The sequence below is a fragment of the Petaurus breviceps genome, unplaced genomic scaffold (genome assembly GCF_028583685.1).
Source record: "Petaurus breviceps papuanus isolate PSGF00001 unplaced genomic scaffold, PetGlider_PUasm1.0 185, whole genome shotgun sequence".
NCBI classification, from domain to species: domain Eukaryota; kingdom Metazoa; phylum Chordata; class Mammalia; order Diprotodontia; family Petauridae; genus Petaurus; species Petaurus breviceps.
In genome coordinates this window covers 18,863,113-18,884,326 of record NW_027185797.1, presented here as the reverse complement: position 1 = coordinate 18,884,326, position 21,214 = coordinate 18,863,113, and the positions used below count along the sequence as shown (strand labels likewise).

Genomic DNA, 21,214 nt, shown 5'->3' with positions numbered 1-21,214 from the left:
CCATTCCACTTGACCCTTCAGAATTCCCACTTTGTTATCCACAAATTGCCCTAGTCTTTTCATCTACCTTCTTGGTTTAACTAAAACGAAACTCTGCCTTGAAGATTCTACTTGCCATGCAATCTGTCTCACTGGTGCCCTTCCTTCTTCTATCCTGCCCCTAAACTGTCCTGATAGTCAGCTAGATCACTCATTCCTGTCGTTTAGTGTGCCCCCTTAAGCAAATTCCCTAATGGCCCAATCCTTCTACCACTAGAGGTATAAGGCCATAGGGTCAATCCATGATGATCATACAGTGAAGCTTCTAAAAACAGAATTTCCCTTTTGTCTAACAGGGCCAGGGCATACTTACTCCCTCCTTATCGCTGAAATATAGGACCCTCCTTGACATGAGGCTGTAGCTTTTCCCTGCTTCAAGGAAAATAATTGTGGCTCTAATCCATCTAGAAACTCAGCCCAGATGAATCCCAGAATCTCAGAGCTGAGAGAGACCTCAGCGGCCACCAACTCCAACCTGTTCCCAAACAGGAATCCCTTCCACAGCATACCCTGAAAAGAGCCATCTGGCCTTAGCTTGAAGGTCTCCAGTGATGGGAAACCCATTAACTCCTAGCCCATTCCATTTTTAGATGGCGCTAATTATTATGAAGTTTCTCCAACCATTTTGTCATCCAGTCCAAGGCAATAGGGAGCAAGTCTAATCTCTGTTCCACCTGAGAGCTTTTCAGGTAAAAGAGTAAAGACAGATATCATGTTCTCCCACCCCATGCCTTCTCTTCTCCAGGGAAGCTAACCCCGGCTCCATTATTTGATCCTCCATTGGCATGGTCTTGAAGCTCCTACAACATGTTATAATTCACACCTCTGGGTGCCCCCCAACTTATCTGTGTTCTCCCTAACAAAGAGGCAACGGGTGGTTTGATCAGGTCAGATTCCAGTGGGAAGTGTCTCGTCACTTCCCATGTTCTAAACGGTTAGGCCTCCAGATTAGGGTTAGAATCACCCTCTTGGCGATAGTGTCCCATTGCTGCCTCCTGTTGAGTCACTTAAATTCCATAAATTAAACTTTGATGCAAACAAGTATTTTTTTTCTTTCCACATGAACTACTAGTATCCAGCCATGACCCCCCCCCCAAGTCAATTTTTTGAACCTAAGTGTGGGACTTCTGGTATCCATGGTTATAGACAATGATTATTTTAAAAACTGTTAGAAAGCAAGAGAAATAGCAGGAACATTCCATAAACATAGTTTTATTTTTTATATTTCTGTATTTTTAATTTTTATACATTTTTTACATTTTTCTTTTTGCTTTTTGGATGGGGGAAGGTAGGGCAATTGGGTTTAAGTGACTTGCCCAAGGTCACATGGCTAGTTTTGTGTTAAGTGTCTGAGGCTTGATTTGAACTCAGGTCCTCCTGACTCCAGGGCCAGTGTGCTCTATTCACTGTACCACCAAGCCGCCCCACATAAACATAGTTTTCTATTAAAATATAATGTAGTATGTTTTCAAAGTGGCATAAGTCAGTTAAGGAAGAGAGAGGAAAAGAAGAGAGAACATACAGTAAAAAGCAGAAGGGGGGATAATGGAGAGGGAGAGAGAAAGCAGCAATACCTGTCAAAACCCTTTCGTTTCTGCTCCCTGCTCTCATTTAAGTGTGGCCCAATTTCCTTCAGAAGCGGAACATAGGAAATTAAATTCTTCCTAATTTGTATATTAGTTTCTGCTTCAAGCGATGCCCTTCTTTTGTGATAAGGTCACCAAGATACAGTAACATGAATTCTGCTATGAGTAAAGTTGTCATTATCTCCAGTTGGGTTTTTTTTTGATGCTTTTGGTTCCCTATAAAGTGTAGTTCTTTTCCTAAAACATTATAATTTAAATTACCCTTCAGTGTTTCAAGGAGTCAGGGTTTCATTGATGTGATCACTCCTTCCTCTGACACAGATAGCAACTCCTCTTTGACTTAACAGTCAGTTTTTGTGAATTGCCAATCTGTTGGCTAGTCTGGTCTTGGACAACAGATGTCATCAGTCACAGGGCCATTCCAGCTTACTAGAACTCTGGCCAAGTCTAAGGTCTATTTCCTTCCAAAACCTGAAATCAGAGTAGGTCTTTAATGAAGGACACTTATCAATTGACTATTAAATACTAAAACTGTACAGTTCTCTTTAAGATAGAATCATTCAAAACCCAAGCATAGTATTTTGGTAAAGTTAGTATGGGACAGCTAGGTGGTACAGTGAATAGAGTGCTGAGTCTGAGGGCAGGAAGACTCATCTTCCTGAGTTCAGATCTGATCTCAGACCCTTACTAGCTGTGTGACACTGGCCAAGTCATTTAACCCTGTTTGCCTCAGTTTCCTCATCTGTCAAATGAGCTGGAGAAGAGAACATTAAATTTCTCCAGTATCCTTGCCCAGAAATATCAAATGGGGTCACAGAGTCAGACATAACTGACAGGACTAAATAGCAACAAAAGTATGTTATGAGTATGTCAGCATATTTAATGTATTGATCTTTGAGTTCACAGGCAGAGCTGGAAGATGATGTGTAGATTACCTGGCTCAAACCCCATTGTTTGACAAGTGAGGAAACTAAGGTCCAAGAAGTAAGTGACCAGCTCAGCTTATGAATAGTGGAGTTTGGATTTGAATCTGGGTCTTTAGACTTCAGATCTGATGTTCATTTTAGCTCCCCAAACTGCCCTTCTAAGTCATGTGCTGTGTCTAAGAGTTTGGGGTAACTCTGGACAATAGAGCTATCTCTGGGTCAACCGAGATGTAGTGCATGGGTTTTCTGGAGATGAAGGAATCCAGGGCTGTCCAGTTCAAATTCTGTTAGAGATACTTTTAGAGGAATTGTGGATTTGTGAAGTGATTTTTTAAGAGGACCCACGTTCAAATGGACAACTTCCTTTTATTAGGTATGTGACCTCAGGCAAGGAACATCTATCTCTGGCCTCCCATTTCTTTTTACAAAGGTCAAGTGTAATGATCTCAGAGGTCCCTTCTGACTCTAATCAGTGAGGCTATGATTCTATTAAGTGACTTCAAATGTGTTTGGGATCATAGCATCCCCCCATGTGAAAAAAAACATCGATCATAAAAGTTTTATATATTCTGGTTTAATAATGCCTGAAAGAAGTGCCCCTGCTCATCCAGTCTCATATTTCCGGTGTCATTCAATGCATTTCTGCTTGTATGTCATTGTTTCCCACACTCACCTCATCATTTCCTGCTAAAACCTGCTTCCCTTCCTGACTTTTCAGTCTTCTGTGTCTATCATAGTCCACCACCCCCAAGTTCTTCATCTTTGACTCATCTCTGTTTCATGCTACCTATGTCATCCAGGAAGACACCAAGACCTATCCATTAAATAGATCTATCCATTAAAATGTCTTCAGCATCTATGTTTCTAGACTCCCAACACTACCCTAGGCCATTCAATCCATCCTACATACTCCTGCAGGACTCATCTATCTTAAATCCTATGTGGATTTGGAAAGCTGGGGCATATCCAGGGGACATCCAGGACAGTGAAAGTCCCTGAGTCCATGCCCCTTGAGGCTTGATTGAAGGATCAAGTGTGGTTTAGCCTGGAAAAGAGAAGTCTTGGGGAACAGGGTACAGACATGATAACTAGCAGGTATTTGAAGGGCAGTCTTGGCAAGTCAGCAAACATTTATTAAGCACTTAGGATGTGCCAGGAACTGTGATAAGTACTGGAATTACAGAGAAAGGCAAAAACAGTCTCTGCCCTCAGAGAGCTCATTTTCTAATGGGGAGATAAAATTCAAACAGTTACGTACTTATATCTAAGACCAATCTATCCTTCTATCTCTAAATCTCTTTCTATACCATAAGTGGGAGGTAATCTTAGAGGAAAGGCACTAGCAGCTGGGGGGGAGGGGACTGGGAAAGCCCCCTGCAGAAGGTAGAGTTTGAGTTGAGACTTTATAGGAAGCCAGCAAAACGGGAGGCAAAGTTGAGCCCCAAAGCACAGAGCTAAAAACCACCCTGATTCAGCACCATGGCCAGAGGCAGCAAAGGGATCCATTCTGACCTCTGAGGAGGTGACTGGGCTGCCTCCAGAGCCCCTGGGGTCCACCTCCGGAGCCCCTGGGGTCCACCTCCTTGGAGCTCTCCAGGAAAAGGCTAGATGGATGACCTGGATGTGTTGTACATGGAATTCTTTTTCAGGTAGGGGCCTCTGAGGTTCCTTCCAACTCTGAAGCTATGATTCTAAGTATTTTTATGTCCAGTCACTGAAAGGACAATATTAGAAAGTCCTTGTACAAAGAGCCATAAGATTTGTGGAGAAAGTTTTGTTTGAACCAATATGCTCATTATTTGAGTTCAAGTCTGCTTTGTTCTATCTTAAGGCCTCCAAGGACTGGGACTGGCTTGTTTACAATTGTATTTTTGTATCCTCAAGCATAGACCCTGTAGAAGTAAGCTCTCTCTCTCTCCCTCTCTCCCTCCATACACACACACACACACACACACACACACACACACACACGCACACGCACATGCACACACACACGCACACACACACTCTCTCTTATCAGATGAGTACCTTGATGGTTTCCTATGCAATATTAATAAAACTTACCTATAATTTCCTTCTGTTTTCAATGTTATCCGGATACCATCCTGTTACTTAGTAGTTGCCATTAATTCCAGGTCCTTAAATGCCCCTGAAGGCAAATGAATGAATCAGTAAAAAGCATTCAGTCTTGATGACATGTATGTGCCAAACAGTATGCTAAGTGTTCTAGGGATAGAAATAAAAAAAGTAAGAAAGTTCCTGTTCTCAATGAGCACATATTCTAATGGGAATAAAGAGGAGGAAGAGGAACAGGAAGAGAAGGAGAAAAAGGAGGAAAAGACAGGAGGATAAGGAGAAGAGAGGAGGATAGGGAGAAGGAGGAAAAGCTACTAGCATTTATGTAGTGCTTTTAGGTTTGCAAAATTCTTGATGCATAGGAGAAGAGAGCATGTCAAGATTTAAGAAAAGAACAGAAAAATGCCTACTTTCTGGCTGGATTGTGTTTTGGGGCAGCTTGGAATCTGGCAAAGGCAGAAGCATTGGGCATCACCAGTACCCAGAGTACAGTAAGGAAGCAATGTGCTTGAAAGTCATGAATTGGGACCTTGCCTTGAAAAGGGCAAGGCAGGACTTGATTTATGCTGCATTGTCTGAATGGCCCAACTTACAGCTGCTTTGTGCCTGTGAACTCACATTAAAAATGTACTAACTCGAAAACCTGAAATGACTCCAGCACCGCAGCTGCTTGGCACCAATGGGGAAAAGAGAGGTGAGAAATTGTTATTTAGAAGTGAAAAAGCTGGCCCGAAGATTCACTCGTGGAGAAGGGGACTCGGTAACTTCTGCTTTCATAAGTTCTGTCATGGAGTGAATCATTTTGCCTCATGTCAGGCGCAGATTCAAAGTGAGAGGAGGAAAATGTTTCTAGACAAAAATTAGTGAATAGTAATTTGAAGAATCTGTATTAAGAAATGCAGTTTTCCATGCTCTATCACTCTTCAGAGAAAGTGAATGAAAGAAAATGTGGTTTGGGCCAAAGAGATTGTCTTGTTGAATAATTGGCATTTATTTCTCTTGCGTCTGATAACACTCCTTCTTTGGGGTTGCATCTCTACACGATTGTATTTCTATCCACTTAAAAATTTCGCATTCATAAAATACAATGTTCCTGGGACTTTTTATTGCCCCTGTGACTAGTGGCTCATCTAGCTTGCTTTGATTTGGCTGCCTCCAATTTCTGATAAGCACCTCTGGAAGGAGGAAGATGTTTTCTTATCTATTTACAAGATACTGAAAACCACAGAGCTCTGACTCTTATGTGCACGAACGCAAAGAAATGAAAAGCCCTATGAATCTCACCCCATTTGGGTTGGAGAAAATTCTTCTGCTTATCCTTTTATTTTGCTTTTCAGCTGTCCCAAGGATCTCCAGAGCCAATCGAACCAAACTTTTTTACAGCAGATTGTCATTTATTACTGCATTCATCAGGTGGAAATACCCTATCCCCAAATGACAGGACAGGTAATGATTTCGTGCTGAGAACATACTTTGAAATCTACTTTTCTGCTGGGAAATATGTTGTTTTGATTGGCAGTTTTCAGTAAAGAGAATTTAGCTCAGAAGGAAAGGAAAACAGAACCAGTTCTTGACTATCCATGGCAACAAGGAAGACAGGACAGAATCAGAGGGGGTGGGGATATCACTTCTAATTCAGACCCGTTGAAATTTACCTGATATTCTTTTAACCTTCATGTTTCATCCTCATTACCTCAGGGACCCCAGGCAAAGTCGCTTAGCTTCTGGGACCTGACAGGGGCCCCTGGGGCCCCTTCCAGCTCCAAGTCCCAGCTCTTAGCATCCTGTGTTCCTTGGTCATTTATTAGCGCTCCAAGCTTAATAGAAAATCTGGTTGCTTTGCTTTGCTTCTCCTCTTTCTCGGTCTGTGATGAAATGTCTATGAGGTGAAATTCCCAAGAGACAGAGAGAGATGAGGAAGAGGAGGGAAGGGTGGGGCTAGTCAGGCCCTGAGTGGGTTGAGGAGGATTTGAATCCGGGGCCTAACAGAATTGTTTCTGAACATTTCCTGTGTGGATTTAGCACTCACAAGACTGTGAGAAGGTGGCTCTGAGCCTTCAGACCCTTCCCCAGTCTTTGAAGTTCTTTAAATGGTGATGCTTGCTCTGGAATCAGGACTGTCTTGCAGGGTTTAGAAAGCACAAGGGGGTTTTGTTGTGCTCTAGCCATCAGACAACTCAGTCCCACTCCTCAAACGACTGATTTTTTTTCTAGGTTTTGTAATAGCTACTGCAGTATTTCCCCAATATTCTTAAAGTCTTGGCCAAAGGTAATCAGTTTGGCTTAGGTTCTAAAATGAGGAGCTTAGGGAAACCAGTGGCACCTCAGGTCCAGGTCATGAGGGGAGCATGGCAGCTTGTCTCTGATTCTTTTTAAGGCAAATGAATGGATTTCAGGCCAGGAATACTCTGAGGAGATAAAGGAGACCAGCACTCTCTTTTCCAAGGGCTTTCTAGGCTCCCTTTAGGCACAGTGACCCAGCCCTGGGTTCCAGAAGGAGGTCAGGGCCTATTATGTCATGGCCACATGGGGGAAGGAAATGAAACTACCAAGAACAAGAGTGTTGGGGTTTGGGTTTTGTTTTTAAAACTTGGAAGCTCCTTCCGGTGGCCATTTAAACTGGGTTTGATTCCCCTCCAGGCAACCACACAAAAGGCTCAGCTGCTTTTCATCGTTCCCCCTTGATTTCCTCCAGATTCTTTTCCTGCCAAGTATATGCCTCATTTGTGCGCCTTATTGGTTGCATGGGGTTTCTATAGCTAAGCAAGGCAGTCTTTGACAGTCTGACTCTGGGAACTAGTCTCTAGTTTATTTACTTAGCAATGGGTAAGGAGTCTTTTTTTTGCAATAGAAATTCCTTCTTTACCTTTTCATATTAACATTATGATTGATATAATAGGAGAAATTAAAAGTCCCCATTTTTGTCTTTAAGAAATGACTCTATTTCCCCTACAATCATGTCCCAATTACTATAAAATTTCATCTTAACCTCAGTCAGACTTCTAATGCTCAGTTACCTGATATCATTTCACTATTTCAGGGCTTCCTAACAGCTTTGATCTGGAGGAGGGAATAACCTACGAACAGATGCAGGTCAGGTCATTGCCTTTGAACAATAATATGGTTTTGTTGTTGACTTTTCACTCCATGAGCAATGGTGACTGAACCGAATTTCCTTCACCTCTAGACTGTAATTGAAGAGGTCCTGGAAGAAAGTGGCTATTACAATTTTACTTCTAACAGGTGAGATCTGGCATTTACTTTGAAAATAGGAAAGAGGAATCGGGAGAGTGGACTGATGAATCTGATTTATGTCTTCAATTTCAGCTTTCTTTTCCCAATTTTCATTGGAAATCATTTAAAAAATATATTGGCCTAGACTAGATAAAACCATGGATGAGAGATTTTTGTCAGCTCTTTGTTGTGGACGCATCTGCCATATTCTCTATTGAAACAGAAAGATGGTGATCACTCAGTTGTAATTTTGCCTCATTACTTGTATTCCATTAAAAAAAATAAATGGAATTGAATAAAAGGCACTTCCAAGCCAGGCATCTTATTAGGAGTTTTTTCTCTCATTCCTCTTGAAGGATTGTAAATTCATGTTTCCAAAACCCAAAATAGCATACTTTATTCCTCATTTAGAAATCACACACACACACACACACACACACACACACAAGTGTGCTATAAAAGGAACCAGTATGAAGAGAATTAAGATATACTGGTTGGGGGTGGGAAGGTTTGCTAATATAGACAGCCATTCTCTAAATATAATTAAAAATCTCAGATACTGTTGAGTTGTAGGCCGTGTTCAATTATAAATATTGTTTGTGATCTACAAAGATTCTACTAGTTTCTCATTGAATTTCTTTATTCTATCACTCTCAGTGACACTGGCAGACCAACTTTTTAGCTTCATAGAATTCTAGAACCTCAAGTTCATCCAATCCAAGGACTTCAGTTCAGTTCATGCCTCATTGTTTGCATGTTGTCTCCCGCTTTGGACCATGGGCTCCTTGAGAGCAGACTGTCTTTTGTCCTTGTTGGCATCCCCAGCACTTGGCACAGTGCTTGGCACATAGCAGGAACTTAATCAGTGCGTGTTGGCTTGTCCCGTTGCCTAGACCACCTTGTCTCAATTTCATACTCAATCCACTGCTCGTTAAGTTACTTATACACTTACACGCATATTCACTGATCACTATAACTCAGGGTAGAATTTGAACCTTGTCCTAGGAAGACTCCAAGGCTGCTCATTTGGCCATGCTGCCCACCCTTTCAGGTCAACACTCCCCACAAAAGAATGAAAGAAAGAAGCACCTTAAGGCCATTAGGTGATTTTTAAAAAAAAACATCTTTGGAGAGATGGTTAAATTCTTGACTGCTGTTATCTCTCCTCTGCAAAGATTTTCTCATGAATCTCATATGTCTGAGATTACTCAACTACTCTCTTGGTTTGATGATTTATTTCCAAAATACTACTTCTATAAATGTGGATTTGTTATGATTGTTCAGAGAAGGGATGAGTAATTCGTGTTCTCCAAAGATATATCGTTATAAGAAATTACCGCCACCACCACCCGCCCACCTTCCCTGGAGTGTTGGCTGAATAATTGACTTTTCCTTTCTACCCAGTACAGTCCTGAAATGCAGTACTAATACACAATTGCTCCTCAGAGGCTTGGCACGTCCAGCCTTCCCTGGATGACACCAGCCTCCTGGGTCCTTGATTTGAAATACCTCCTAACTTGAAGTTGGAACCTGCTTAAAATTGCAGGGGAATGATGATAAACTTTTTAAACTGAATTCCTGTTGAGGCCACAAGTCTCAAGCCCATCTTATTCTCAAAACCCAGAAGAAATAGCAAAGGGGGTAATAACAGCAGCTACCTTGCAATAAAGTGCTTAGCAGAGTGCCTGGTACATACAGTGGGCACTTAATATATGCTTATTATCCTCCTTCACCTGGAGCCCCCAGTCTATTAGGGGAAATAGCATACACACAATTATGTTCAGACAAGATACTCTGCTTACCATCAGAAAGATCTGTTGATCCAATACCCTTTACGTCTGAATTGAAGGACTGCTGGCCATACGCTCTGTGAGCCTGTGGCAAGCCTGAAGCCGCCCTTGGATTTGTGGTATGGTTTGACATCCTTGTTCTGGAACACACGAAGAAGAGAACATTTTTCCTCACTGTGATAAAGAGATGATAATGTCTCATAGAAAGATGATGAATGTGACATACCAAAGTTCTGAGCTGAATGGAATGGGAAACATGGCTCACAGCACCAGACTCCTATAATAAGCTGGTCACATCCTTGTTTTGATTTGCTCCCAGGTCCTTATATTTCCATGTTTTCCTCCTCTAGCTTGCAGCTCCTAGGCAGGATATTTCTTGGGAGCTAATCACTAACTGAGAACAATAACCCTTGACTCTGCCTAAAGCCATCAGTTGTTTACAAGTGGCCATTAATTGCCAAGAAATGGGACAGGTTCCAATTAGAAATAGCTAATCATCCATAAACAGAGAAAAATGCTGCAACCAATTTTTTCAAAATATCAGCTGTCACTCTGGTATTTTCTCTACAGACAAACTCTGGAAACACCATGAAGATAGGGAGGCAGTCTTTAAAATTCATATGTAATTGAGAAATGTATTCCTCCTTACTGTGTCTTAAAGAAGTGTTCCCACTTTCACCCACCCAACTCCTCTGACCTTTATCAAAGGGTTTGGAGTAGATGAAGATCAGAATTGGAGTCAGGACACCTAATTCAGGTCCCAGCCCATTTCCTTTCTCTGGCCTTGGTCTTTAAGGGCTGAAAAGGAGAGGTCCCTTCCAGTTCTAGGTCTGGGGACTCCTAATCTATGGTTTTAGTTGATAATATCAGATTGTTGACTTAATGTCAAGTGTTCCATGTGGGCTTCCAAAGAAACCCTCTACAGAGGGGATTCGAGAAGCCCCACACTAAGTGGACTCTGCCTTCGGGAAGTTTGCAGTTCAAGGCACTCAACTGAGTAGACCAAGAGCATGAGGCTGAGACATGAATTCATCAATAAGGTGTTTGTTTTTAGATAAATAAAGACTATATCCATTGTAGGGCTTGAAGACAGCTGGAAACCCAAACTTGTTAGAAATCACTAGTTTCCTGTTCTGATGACGAGGGGCTGGGGAGACTCAGGAGGGGGGAGGGGCAGAGAAGGGTCAGTCTGGCTTAGTGGCTAGGGCACTGCTGGGCCTACAGCCACCAATTCTTGGGTTGAAATCCTGTCTCTGATACTCATTACTTATGTGACCTTGGGCAGGTCACTTGGTTTCTTTAGGCTTCAGGCCACTCACTAAGGCTCAGTTACCAAATCACGGACATTTTGAAATCTATGTCCTGGAGGGAGTTCTCACATCAGGGAAAAAAGTCACAGGTCCATTGGGATTTTCCAGAAATAACTGGACAGGATATTTTTTGCCTGCTTCTGGGGGAGGATGTTCCAGAGAGAAAAAAAATATTTTGGATTAGGAGTGAGTGGTAAGGGAAAAGTACGATGGACCAAGGCTTAGGGGCCTTGATTTCCAGCTGTGTGACTGAATATGATCCATAATTAATACAGGTCTCAATCCATCCTCTTTCCAGTGGGAGCGGAAAGGGACCTACATTATTTCCAAGGCCCCTTCCAGCTCTAAAAATTACATTGAGACCTTGAGCAAGTGAGCCTGATATAAGAAGAGAGACCAGGATGCAGCATGGGAGGGAATAAGAAAAATAGGCTAGAATTACCCTATAAATCAGTCAATCAACAATTTATTAAGCCACATGCCAAGGACTGTGCCAGGAACCGAGAATACAAAGGCAAATAAAAGTAACAAGCCCTGTCCTCAGGAAGTCAGTGTTAGAGCCAGTAAGGGGGGAAAGAAGGAGGGGAGAAAGAGAGAACACACACAGAGAAAGACATATATAGATATATGCTTGTATATTATATATACAAAATATAAATTGAATATATCCGTGTATATATAATATGCGTACACTATTACATATGGTATCCTAAGCCTATGTACACATGTATACTTATATGTTCTATACTAGATATATGTAAGTCTAGATATAGATGATATGCCTGAACCAAGCTGGCTTTTATGCTCAGGCCTGGAAGCTTTTGGGGCAGAATGATATACTCCATGAGGACTGAAGCTAGAGAGGATGTGTTGAACATGCCAGTCGGTCACTTAATTTAATAAGCATTTACTAAGTGTCTGCTATGTGCTGGGCACAATTCTGGACATTGTGGATTCCAATGCAATAAAAGAAATAATTTCTACTCTCTTACATTCCGGGGGGGGGGGGGGGGACGGGGGAGGCAGGGGAAGAAGTATGCATTGAAATCTGTACAGATTAAATATAAAGGAAACAAAAGCAGGCAAATAGAGGGCAGTTCAGCCCAAGGTATTTGGGGAGGGGGAGCACTGGCAGTTGTTGGATCACAGAGGACCTGGTGGTAGAAAGTGGTGCTTGAGCCGCATCCCTGGGAGGAAGAAGCTGTCAAGTGTTTGAAGGCCTGTCACGTGACCAGTGGATCTAACTTGCCCTGCTTATTCCCTGCAGCACTCAGAGCTATGGGTTGTAAAAGTTACAGTAAAGGCAGATTTAGGCTTGATGTCAAGAAAAGCTTGTTCTAACAGTGAGAGTTATTCCCTGAAGTTGCCTCAGTTTCCTGTTAGCTGAAAATCTCTTAGCCAAGCCTGGATGATTTTTGGGGATTTTTCTGGAGGTTTTCTGTCTGGTTTTTACCTGTGGAGTGAAGAGATTGTTCATTCCTATGTTAGATAATCTGTCGGGCCCCAAAGGCCATCAGGGACCGTGAGGTATCTAAAATTCCTTTTGGAAGACCCTGGGAGCTCCTGTTGAAAAAAAGTTTTTTATCTTGGAGATGGTTACCCATTAAGCACACATCCTGCCTTAATGCCTTAATATGATCCAGTAGGGCTTGAGGGAATAGGCCCTCAAAGAGATGTGTTTTCATTGAAAGAAGGAGAAAACAGTGTCAGTGAAGGATCTAAAACAGAATGTCGGTGCTGGGGGAGGATAGATCCAGATGAGGCTACACAGTGGGTAAATCAGGGAGCCAAGAGCAAAGTTAGTTTCACTATTTTTCCTTTAGGAGCTCTTTCCATAATAATAGCTCATATTTATAGGATATATTAAGGTTTACAATGGAGTCTCCTTCCAGTCCTAAAGATAAATAGCATATAATCGCCATTTTAGAGATGAATAGGTAGTGAGAGGTATCCCTAGTGAATCAGCTCGAATACATCAGAGCCAGGATTTGAACCCAGATCTTTTGCCTGTGAGGGTCAGAGTTCTGTGTCCATGCCACTCTTCCATCTGGCTATGAACTCTAAAACCACCTGCAGTAAGCATTACTGTTGAACTTGGATACATATATATTTAATTATTCCAAGAAAAGAACATTCTTATCCTCCATTTTCATATTGGTGCTGTTGTTTGTATAGAATCTTCCCAAATTTATGTACGATTAGAGGAGACAATCTATGTAGAGTCAACTACATATGTGTATGAACTTTAAAATATGCACTGAGGTTATTTTATGATAGGGAAAAATCACCAACATTTATTGAGTCCCAGCAAGGCACCAAGCAGTCTTTGCCTAGTAGGCATATCTCTCTTGGCATACTTTCCTTTGCCAAAATGACTTGCCCAGCAAGTAAAAACACATTTTAAAGTCTATTGACATTCAGATATCTACTAGTCACTTTGAACTGCTTCATTATTTTCAATTTAAGTGAACAGAATCAACATTTTCCTTTCTGAAAGACCCTTTAGGATTCACATTCAGCAAAAGATTGGTCTTTCTCAGAAATTTCCATTGCTATCTTCAAGACTGTGTTTTCATTAATGGCCTCCTAATAAGAGTTCCCCTCAATATGGAACTTTAGAGTTTGGAAAGAACTTTGATGTGATGTAAGTAATATCTCTATTAAGGAGATGGAGGCTCAAGGAGGTTAGATGGCAGTAATGAGTCATGAGCAGGGACTTGACCTCCCATCTTCTGACTCCCAGTAGAAGTCTCTTCGAGCAGAGAGGCAGGGCTGCCTCCCCTAATATCAGTAAAGAAAGTGTGCACTCAGGTATTTCTCACTGGAGACTCTTTTTCCTTTTAGGTATCATTCTTATCCATGGGGAACGAAGAATTATCCAACTAAAAGATGAAAAACCTCTGTTTTGAGTGGACTGGGGTTTGTTTTTCCCAATGAAGTTAACCTGCCAGGACTTCAGTTATTACTGTGTGATGGCTGAAGGAATAAGCTCTGCCTAAAGGGTATTGAAGAGAAGATACCAACACTGCAATGAATCCAGGATGCCTTTCTGGGTTCTTGATGTGTGGGGTATATGGCTGCCATCCATGGCTGCTCTGGTCTCTGCAGGGAGCTCTGTGCCTGCTTGTCAGTCAGAATGCCGCAAGTTTTATTTGCTGGGAGGAAACATTCCTCAACAGAACTTTCTTCCATTAAAAAAAAAGTCTTTCCTATTTTTTTAAACAATGATTTGATACTCAGGATTACTGGAACTGTGTGTTTAAGGGCATGTACCTTCCTTGTATAAAAAATAGGGATAGATTTGAAAAAGAAAAAAAAGACCCATAAGATCCGAATAACAAATTGGGAGAGTCACTGTATCCAATGATAACTTTAATAGAAATTCAAAACTGCAGTTTGCAATTTAAATGAAAGATTGGCTTGATATCAACTACCTGGGTGCTAGTAAACTTCAGACTTGATACAGTGTAGACAGTATTTGCAAGCCGTCCAGCTTTGGAGAATAACTGTCAATTTATACATTTTGGGCCAGAAGAGTAGATTATATTCATGTACAGTGTGCATATGTATGTATATATAAATGTGTATATATAGAGATATCTTATGTTTACCTAAAAAATAAATAGCCAGATGAAAGGAATGCTTTGCTGCTTATCAAAGCTGCAGGACTTAATGAAAATTGAAAAGATGTCCACTCCATCATTGAGCTCTGACTGTCCTGACTCCACGACCCACCCTTCTGAAGTTTAAACAGTTGTTTAAAAAGAAAATTATTGTGTAATGAATATTACATTCTTGTATCCAGTGTGAACTAGTGAAAAGAATAACATACATGTATATTGTCATATGTGTAACACATGCGATTTGTGTGTATATATTTATGTATCAGAATATCAAAATGCCAAACAGCGACACATCCCTGTATAAGTCTGGCTGTTGACTATAAGATACAGTTTTAACATGATCATTTTGGGTGCATATGTGTACATAGATACATGTGTATACACACTGCTTCCTGTATAATTACAGTGTATCTTGACAAGGCTTTGTAAAAACTTCCCATGCCAAGTCAGAGCTTCCTTACTACAGGATACTAGGTATCCTTTTAATAACCTTCAAGTACTTTTAAATATGTCATAGTAAAGTGGGCCTAAATACTTCTTTCATGTAAGAACCCTTTGCTGACTTTCTGAAATATGTATTTGCATTTTTACTTTTGCACAGTAGGGAAAGGATTTGGCTGATTATATATTACTAAACTACTATATCTATTTAGTTTATTCTCTATTTTAAAATGTCCTAAAGAGAATGACCCATGTAATGTGATAATTCTCTTACTGTGATCTGATACATATTTTAACTGATTTTTTTATATTTAAAAATATATATTCATTCCCATAAAGTTTGCACTTATACCCCTGGGGGGATATCAATGGGAATCTTGTTACCAAATTGATTAATACAATGGCACTATATTTTAAAATAAGAGCTATTATCTCCAAGGTTATTGGAAATGCTCTTTTAAAAAAATGCAATAGTAAGAACAAAAGAAGGTTTAGTCTGAGCTTCCAAAGGCCTGCCACTGCCTGATCATGGCAGAGCTGAGTTGAGTGATCATGTGAGAAGTCTTCCTGTTTGATGCCAACAAAGTTCCTTGGGGCATCAGGTTTGACCCACAGCAGCCCAATTACATGATTAAAGAATCCAGATTTGTGGGGGGAGAATAGTGTTTAAAATATCTGCATGATCAAGCTTTTTTCTCTCCCTGTCTCTGACTTCTTTGGTCACACCTTGTCCGCATAAGTGATTTTATTTTATGTATGTTTTTCACCTAGAAGCAGACACATGAGAATCTGGATTGGTCAAGGGGTGCACACAAATCTGAAAACATAAGTCTTTTGATTTCTATGGATGGGGATGAGAAGTGACCCCAGCAAGTCACTTATTCCGTTATTTCAATGATCAAGGGATGATCGACCATTTCCAGATCCTGGGCATGATGAGAGTTCTTCATCCCTTTGTCAATCAAAATGTAAGGTCAAAGGCTATGATGACCTCATTTTGCCCATCCACATCCTGTCCTTCAATCATTAGTTTTTGTTTAAGTTGCAACCTCAGGGTTTCCTTCTTTGATCCTCTTCCATGTGGTCCCTGGCAGCCCACGAAAGCCCAGGCAAAGCTAGAAGCCCAGAACCTTACTATGGGACAAAAGGCAAGTGCTTCTCCTTGTTCTGTGCATCCTGAGCTTGGGGCTCCTAAGTGGTCTCCTTAGGTAGGAGTGATGGACAAGAGCAGTGATTGAAATGATAACCCCTTCCAACCTGTTGTCAAAGTGCAGAATCCAGACCTCAGACTTTAAGAAAGTGACCCCTACTTCCACTAAAATTTTTTCCCAGTGTTTTGTTGTTGTTTTGTGAATGGGTGCATTTGCTATTATTGATATGGGAGTAAATGAATGACTATTTTTCTGGAAGTGCACAAGTGTTTAGACCCATCCAGTGTCATTGAGTATACCAGAAATTACAACTCTTCTAAGTAAAAAGGGGGAACGAAAAGCATAAACAACAACAAAACCAGTGAATCCCCTGCCCAGCTATAGTTTTCTGCCCTTCTATGCCTGTATGTCTATGCCTTTTCTTCTAAAAGAGAGCTGGTTTTTCAGATGACCCCTAATACTACCATTATAAGACAAATGTATAATTCTCCTTGGGCATAAGCTGGCTAGAGAGAAGTTGGGTACTACTTACTGCTTAATGCATTGATTTGTATCCCAAGGGCCTGCCAGAGGTGCTCTAACTTCTCCAAAGACCTCACTGACTCCCTAACACGAGGAGAGGCTGGCTTGTAGCGAAAGTCTATTAATTTTGCTTTTGGCTATTTTAATCGTCTTTCTGTGTGAACAAGTTGAGCTGGGAAAGTCTTGATAATCTTTTATTGATTGAATTTCTCTTTTATTTTGCCTCTCTCTTCTGTATAATTTGTAATTATTTGTTGTGCTGTGAAAACCCACTTAGTTCATGTAATTCAAAGGAACTTAACTTTGTATGGATAGAATACAAATCAGTCTTTTGGGATCACTTTTGATTCACAGATGCTTCAGTTAATTATGTTTTGATCCATCAGCTAGGTCTGAATATGTGCTCTTGAACCTTATTTTACTTTTTGAAGTCCAGATATTCCATTCCCAATGAAGTGACTGTGACAGTTATACCTGCTTGTTGGCCATTAAAATTGTCATCTCTCCCATATTTGCTCTGCAAGACCCTTATGGCTAAACTGTCATTAGTAACAATAACTCAGACCCTGCCAAAGATTAATGGTTAAATATTTTGGGAAACTTGCTGAAGAAGTGCTTACATTGAATGTGGATATTCTCAATGGCTTTTGATGTTAATTGACATTCTTATTTCCTTGACAAACAGGACTTTGCTTATCATACAATTGTTAAGTTGCCCCAAACATTACAATGTGTAGGGCTGTTGACTAGGGGGTCAATGTTATATCCTCAGGATACCTGCATTCAGCTGACTAGATGAGATGAATTTTGATGCTCAGATGCAGGACTTCATCTGGGGTGTTTTCAGACTGTGCCACAAATGTTCACCAATGATCACCACGAATATTTTTCATGTGCGATGGACCGTGATATTGCATGGTTGCCTTTGATCAGTATTATACAGATAAAACAGCCACATCCTTTGTCATTGGTTTCCTTAGATGTGCTTTTTTCCAGTGGGAGGGCCAATAGGAGAGGAAATAGGTTCTGGCTATGCTTTGTTTTTTTTTTTTTTTTTTTGGTTTAATTTTTTTCTAGCCTTAATTCCTCCGGAAATAACTTCAGCCTTCTGTACGAAGGCAGAAACTTGACTCTTTTAGATACTTTTTCTTTGCTTGCATCTTGCTTTTTTGCCATATTTATTTGCTAGAGCACAGAGCAGATGTTGTTAATGCAAAAAGGGCATGGTCAAAGGAACTCCTCAGAGACACCGTGGAGTTCAACTGTAGGGAACCCCAAACCAAAAAATGATGAATGGTCCCATCTCTTGACCTTAGATGCTTAGGTGAAACTCCCTCTAGATAGTCACCTTTTTATTTTTGACTTCTGAGTACAATTATTGGTCATGTGTACATACATATGCACATAATTGCTTTGATTTATGTAGACATGCACACACCAAGAAGGCAAGAAAGATATACATCCATGTAAGGATATATGTATATGTGTACATATACACACATCTGTATGTACATAATAAATTTTTTATGTAGCATATACATATATCTCCACATACCACCTAAATTGTATTATTCTAATGAAAAATTTGCATATTCCATTCATGAAATTTAGCTAAATTTTGTTTTTCAACTCCAGTGCTATTGTATACAGCACATGTATCCGTTAATACTGCTTTTTACATTGATAAGAAGATTTGAATGTTTCCTGGAAACTTCTGTGTCTTTATAGTTAAATTATACATAGTCAAAAAGACATTATTGTTGATTATATTTTTTTTGCTGTGATATTTTTTGAGATCTACAAGAGGAATAAAAAGGACTTTACTATTCTGAATAGAAGACTAATGAGCACTGCAGATTTGTTGTGCCAGTGGGTCGATCCATGATAAATAGCTATTAGGTTTTTTCTTTAAAGCTTGCTCACTCATAAACACAGCAGTCTCCTCGGCAGCTATTACTGGAATTTTTTAGAATAGTACCTGTTTCTGGTGCTAAAAATAGACTGCAATTAACTATGTCAATAATTCAATTTTCAACAGAAAATGTAACAGTTGCCTGGAATTATGAAGCAACTTGCTATGAAGTGGGGAAGATTCTTTGCCCTATTTCCCAAGTCATTTCTGTAGAGGTAGGAGCAGTGGATTAAATACCACAGAAATATTACCTGGAATGCGATTGTTTCAAATCTGTTCCTGGAGGGGCCCAATGTTCTTGAGCAAATCCATGAGTTTTGCCATTAAAAAAAATAGGAAAGTCCCCTTGACTGTACTTTCAATGTATCCTTCTACACATTGATAAATGGTTGAGTTTGATTTTGTTTTCAAATATATGGACCTGCCCATGAAGAATTACCTCTGGTTTTTGCAAAGATGTGCAAAACTGTTTCCATAAAATACACAGGGATTTGTGCCAGATATTTGAGAGTGGCAAGAAGCCATCTATGAAAATAATTTAAAGGCCCCACATCTTAAAGTCAAATTGTGATGGTAGCTCACAAAATAATATTCTTAAGCCATGAATAGTCCATCATTTCAAGTGCCTCTCACTTCGGCTGTCTGAAAGCTCACAGAGCTCTTTTTGATGACACAACTCCTCGTCAAATAAAACAGAGCAAAGGCCCTTGAACTCCATGACTGCCCCTTGCTTCAATCTTCTTTTGAGTATCAGGAGTAGTTTTTAGGAACATGTCACCTTAAGAAGGAATGCAGACAGTATTTTTTATGAGCACCACAGAATTCATCCTTATGTAACGAGAAGTAAAGAAGCAATCTGTTTCAGGCCAGTGATGCCCCAAAGATGCAGGATCTCCCTAAATTATAACTCCATCTCTACGCATTGGGAGGAAGGCTGACTTGTAGAGGTTCCCCTAGTCTCTGGTGACAACTTTGCTCTTTTCTACAGCAAAGGGAAGGGATGCTTTGATATTTCCAGGAGTAAACTTCCCACCCCTGCTCCTGGGAATCCTTGGGTAAACCCTATGGTAGAAGAGTCCTAGCCTGGTCACTGTTGGACCTTCCTTTACAGACCGTGCTCATTGCTGGCAGTGATGCCTGAAGAGAGAGCCCTAGAGTGGCAGAGGAAGCATCACCATTCTTCTCTGGAGGCTAGCAAAGACCATGCTCCTTCCCCTCACTGCCTACTGCAGCCTCAACAAATATAGGCACCTTTTAGCCCTTGTGTTTTGGAATATCCTTTGGGGTATTCCAGGGGAAGCCAATGGCCCCCAGAAGGGGCCTATTTACTGGTAAGCCATCATTGTCTTGTAAATAGGGCCATTCCCCTTCCTCCACCAGGGAGCTAAGACCACCATATACTGTAGTACAAACTTGGGAGGAAATATTTCAGATTTTTTTCAGGTAGGTCCAGGCAATTTTGAAGAATCATATGTTCAGGCAGATTGAAAAGAAAGAGCCAGGGGTCATTTTATTTGTTTTCAGTAAGGCGATTGATAATCAAGCTGCTGAAAGATTCCATCATTTACTTTCTCCAAAACAACAAGCAACAATTTAAGAAATCTGTTCAGTACATTTTGTCCACTGGCATTCAGCAGATCAGAACTGAATTATAATGCTTCCTGTAGTCTATTGTTCCCAGTGGCAATTTGCGAGGTTCACACAGAACAGAGCTGTCTTTTGAAAAGAAGTGAAACTCGTAATCTCACATGGCCTAACCACATCTCTTTTCTGGATGGTCACAGTCCAGAAATGTGCAGGGACAAAAGACTCTGGCTGTGGAATGTTAATGTATACTGTATTATCTTCTTTCTTGTCACCTTAGACAATGACACTTCTTTCACCCCCTACCTTTCCAATAGTCTAACTCTCAGAGATCTCCTGTGGGGAGCCTGGTTTTATCATCAATGGAAATATTTTTAGAGTCATGTCTGTGGGGGATAATGGAAGTGAAAAAGGCAATCAGATTTCCTGGGTACCCTTGAGACATTCTGAACTCGCCCAAACCCTTCCTGCATGAACACACAGACACATGGGCAAGCAGCTGGTGATCCTAGCATTAAAATAGAGCTTGTGTAAGATTAGAACAAAGAAATGCTCCTGTGACATCTTTATGTGAGCAAACTTTATTTTTGTTATTGATTAAGTATGTCAAATGTGAATGGAAATAAAACTATTTTGAGTCATTTTGAAAAAACATGATTGTCACCAGTTTATTTTCACAAGAACACATGCCATTTATAAAAAAAATTGATAATAAATAACAGGTTTTTGTATTATAGGATGTAAGCTTCCTGAGGGCAGACACTAGTTCATTTCTGTCTATGTATCCCCAGTTGTGAGCACAGTATGTATGAATAATTTATTCATTGATTAATTATCTCCTCCCTTCTCAGTTTTATAAATACTCATGTGTCTGCTTGCTTGAAATAGTTAAACATATCAACCACCTCTGGATTCAGGCTGGAAGCTGTCATCCAGTTTATGATATTAAGCACCCAGATACATGGATCTGGACACCGAGAAACTGGAACTTGAATGAGCTTCCAGACAATGTAGCCTTCT

At 40.5% G+C, this 21,214-nt stretch overlaps 1 protein-coding gene across 9 annotated transcripts in view; it reads left to right on the top strand.

Moving 5' to 3' along the window:
• The window catches only part of NEK10 (NIMA related kinase 10), a 211,086-nt gene extending 193,762 nt beyond the window's left edge, over positions 1-17,324 (top strand). For all 9 annotated transcript variants that reach the window (XM_069088526.1, XM_069088523.1, XM_069088527.1 and 6 more), the window contains 4 exons: positions 5,965-6,073; positions 7,668-7,720; positions 7,815-7,870; positions 13,806-17,324. In XM_069088526.1, the coding sequence (XP_068944627.1) occupies positions 5,965-6,073; positions 7,668-7,720; positions 7,815-7,870; positions 13,806-13,854 (267 nt within the window). In that variant the 3' untranslated portion in view covers positions 13,855-17,324. The remainder of the gene's footprint in view (positions 1-5,964; positions 6,074-7,667; positions 7,721-7,814; positions 7,871-13,805) is intronic.
• Positions 17,325-21,214: the final 3,890 nt, after the last annotated feature.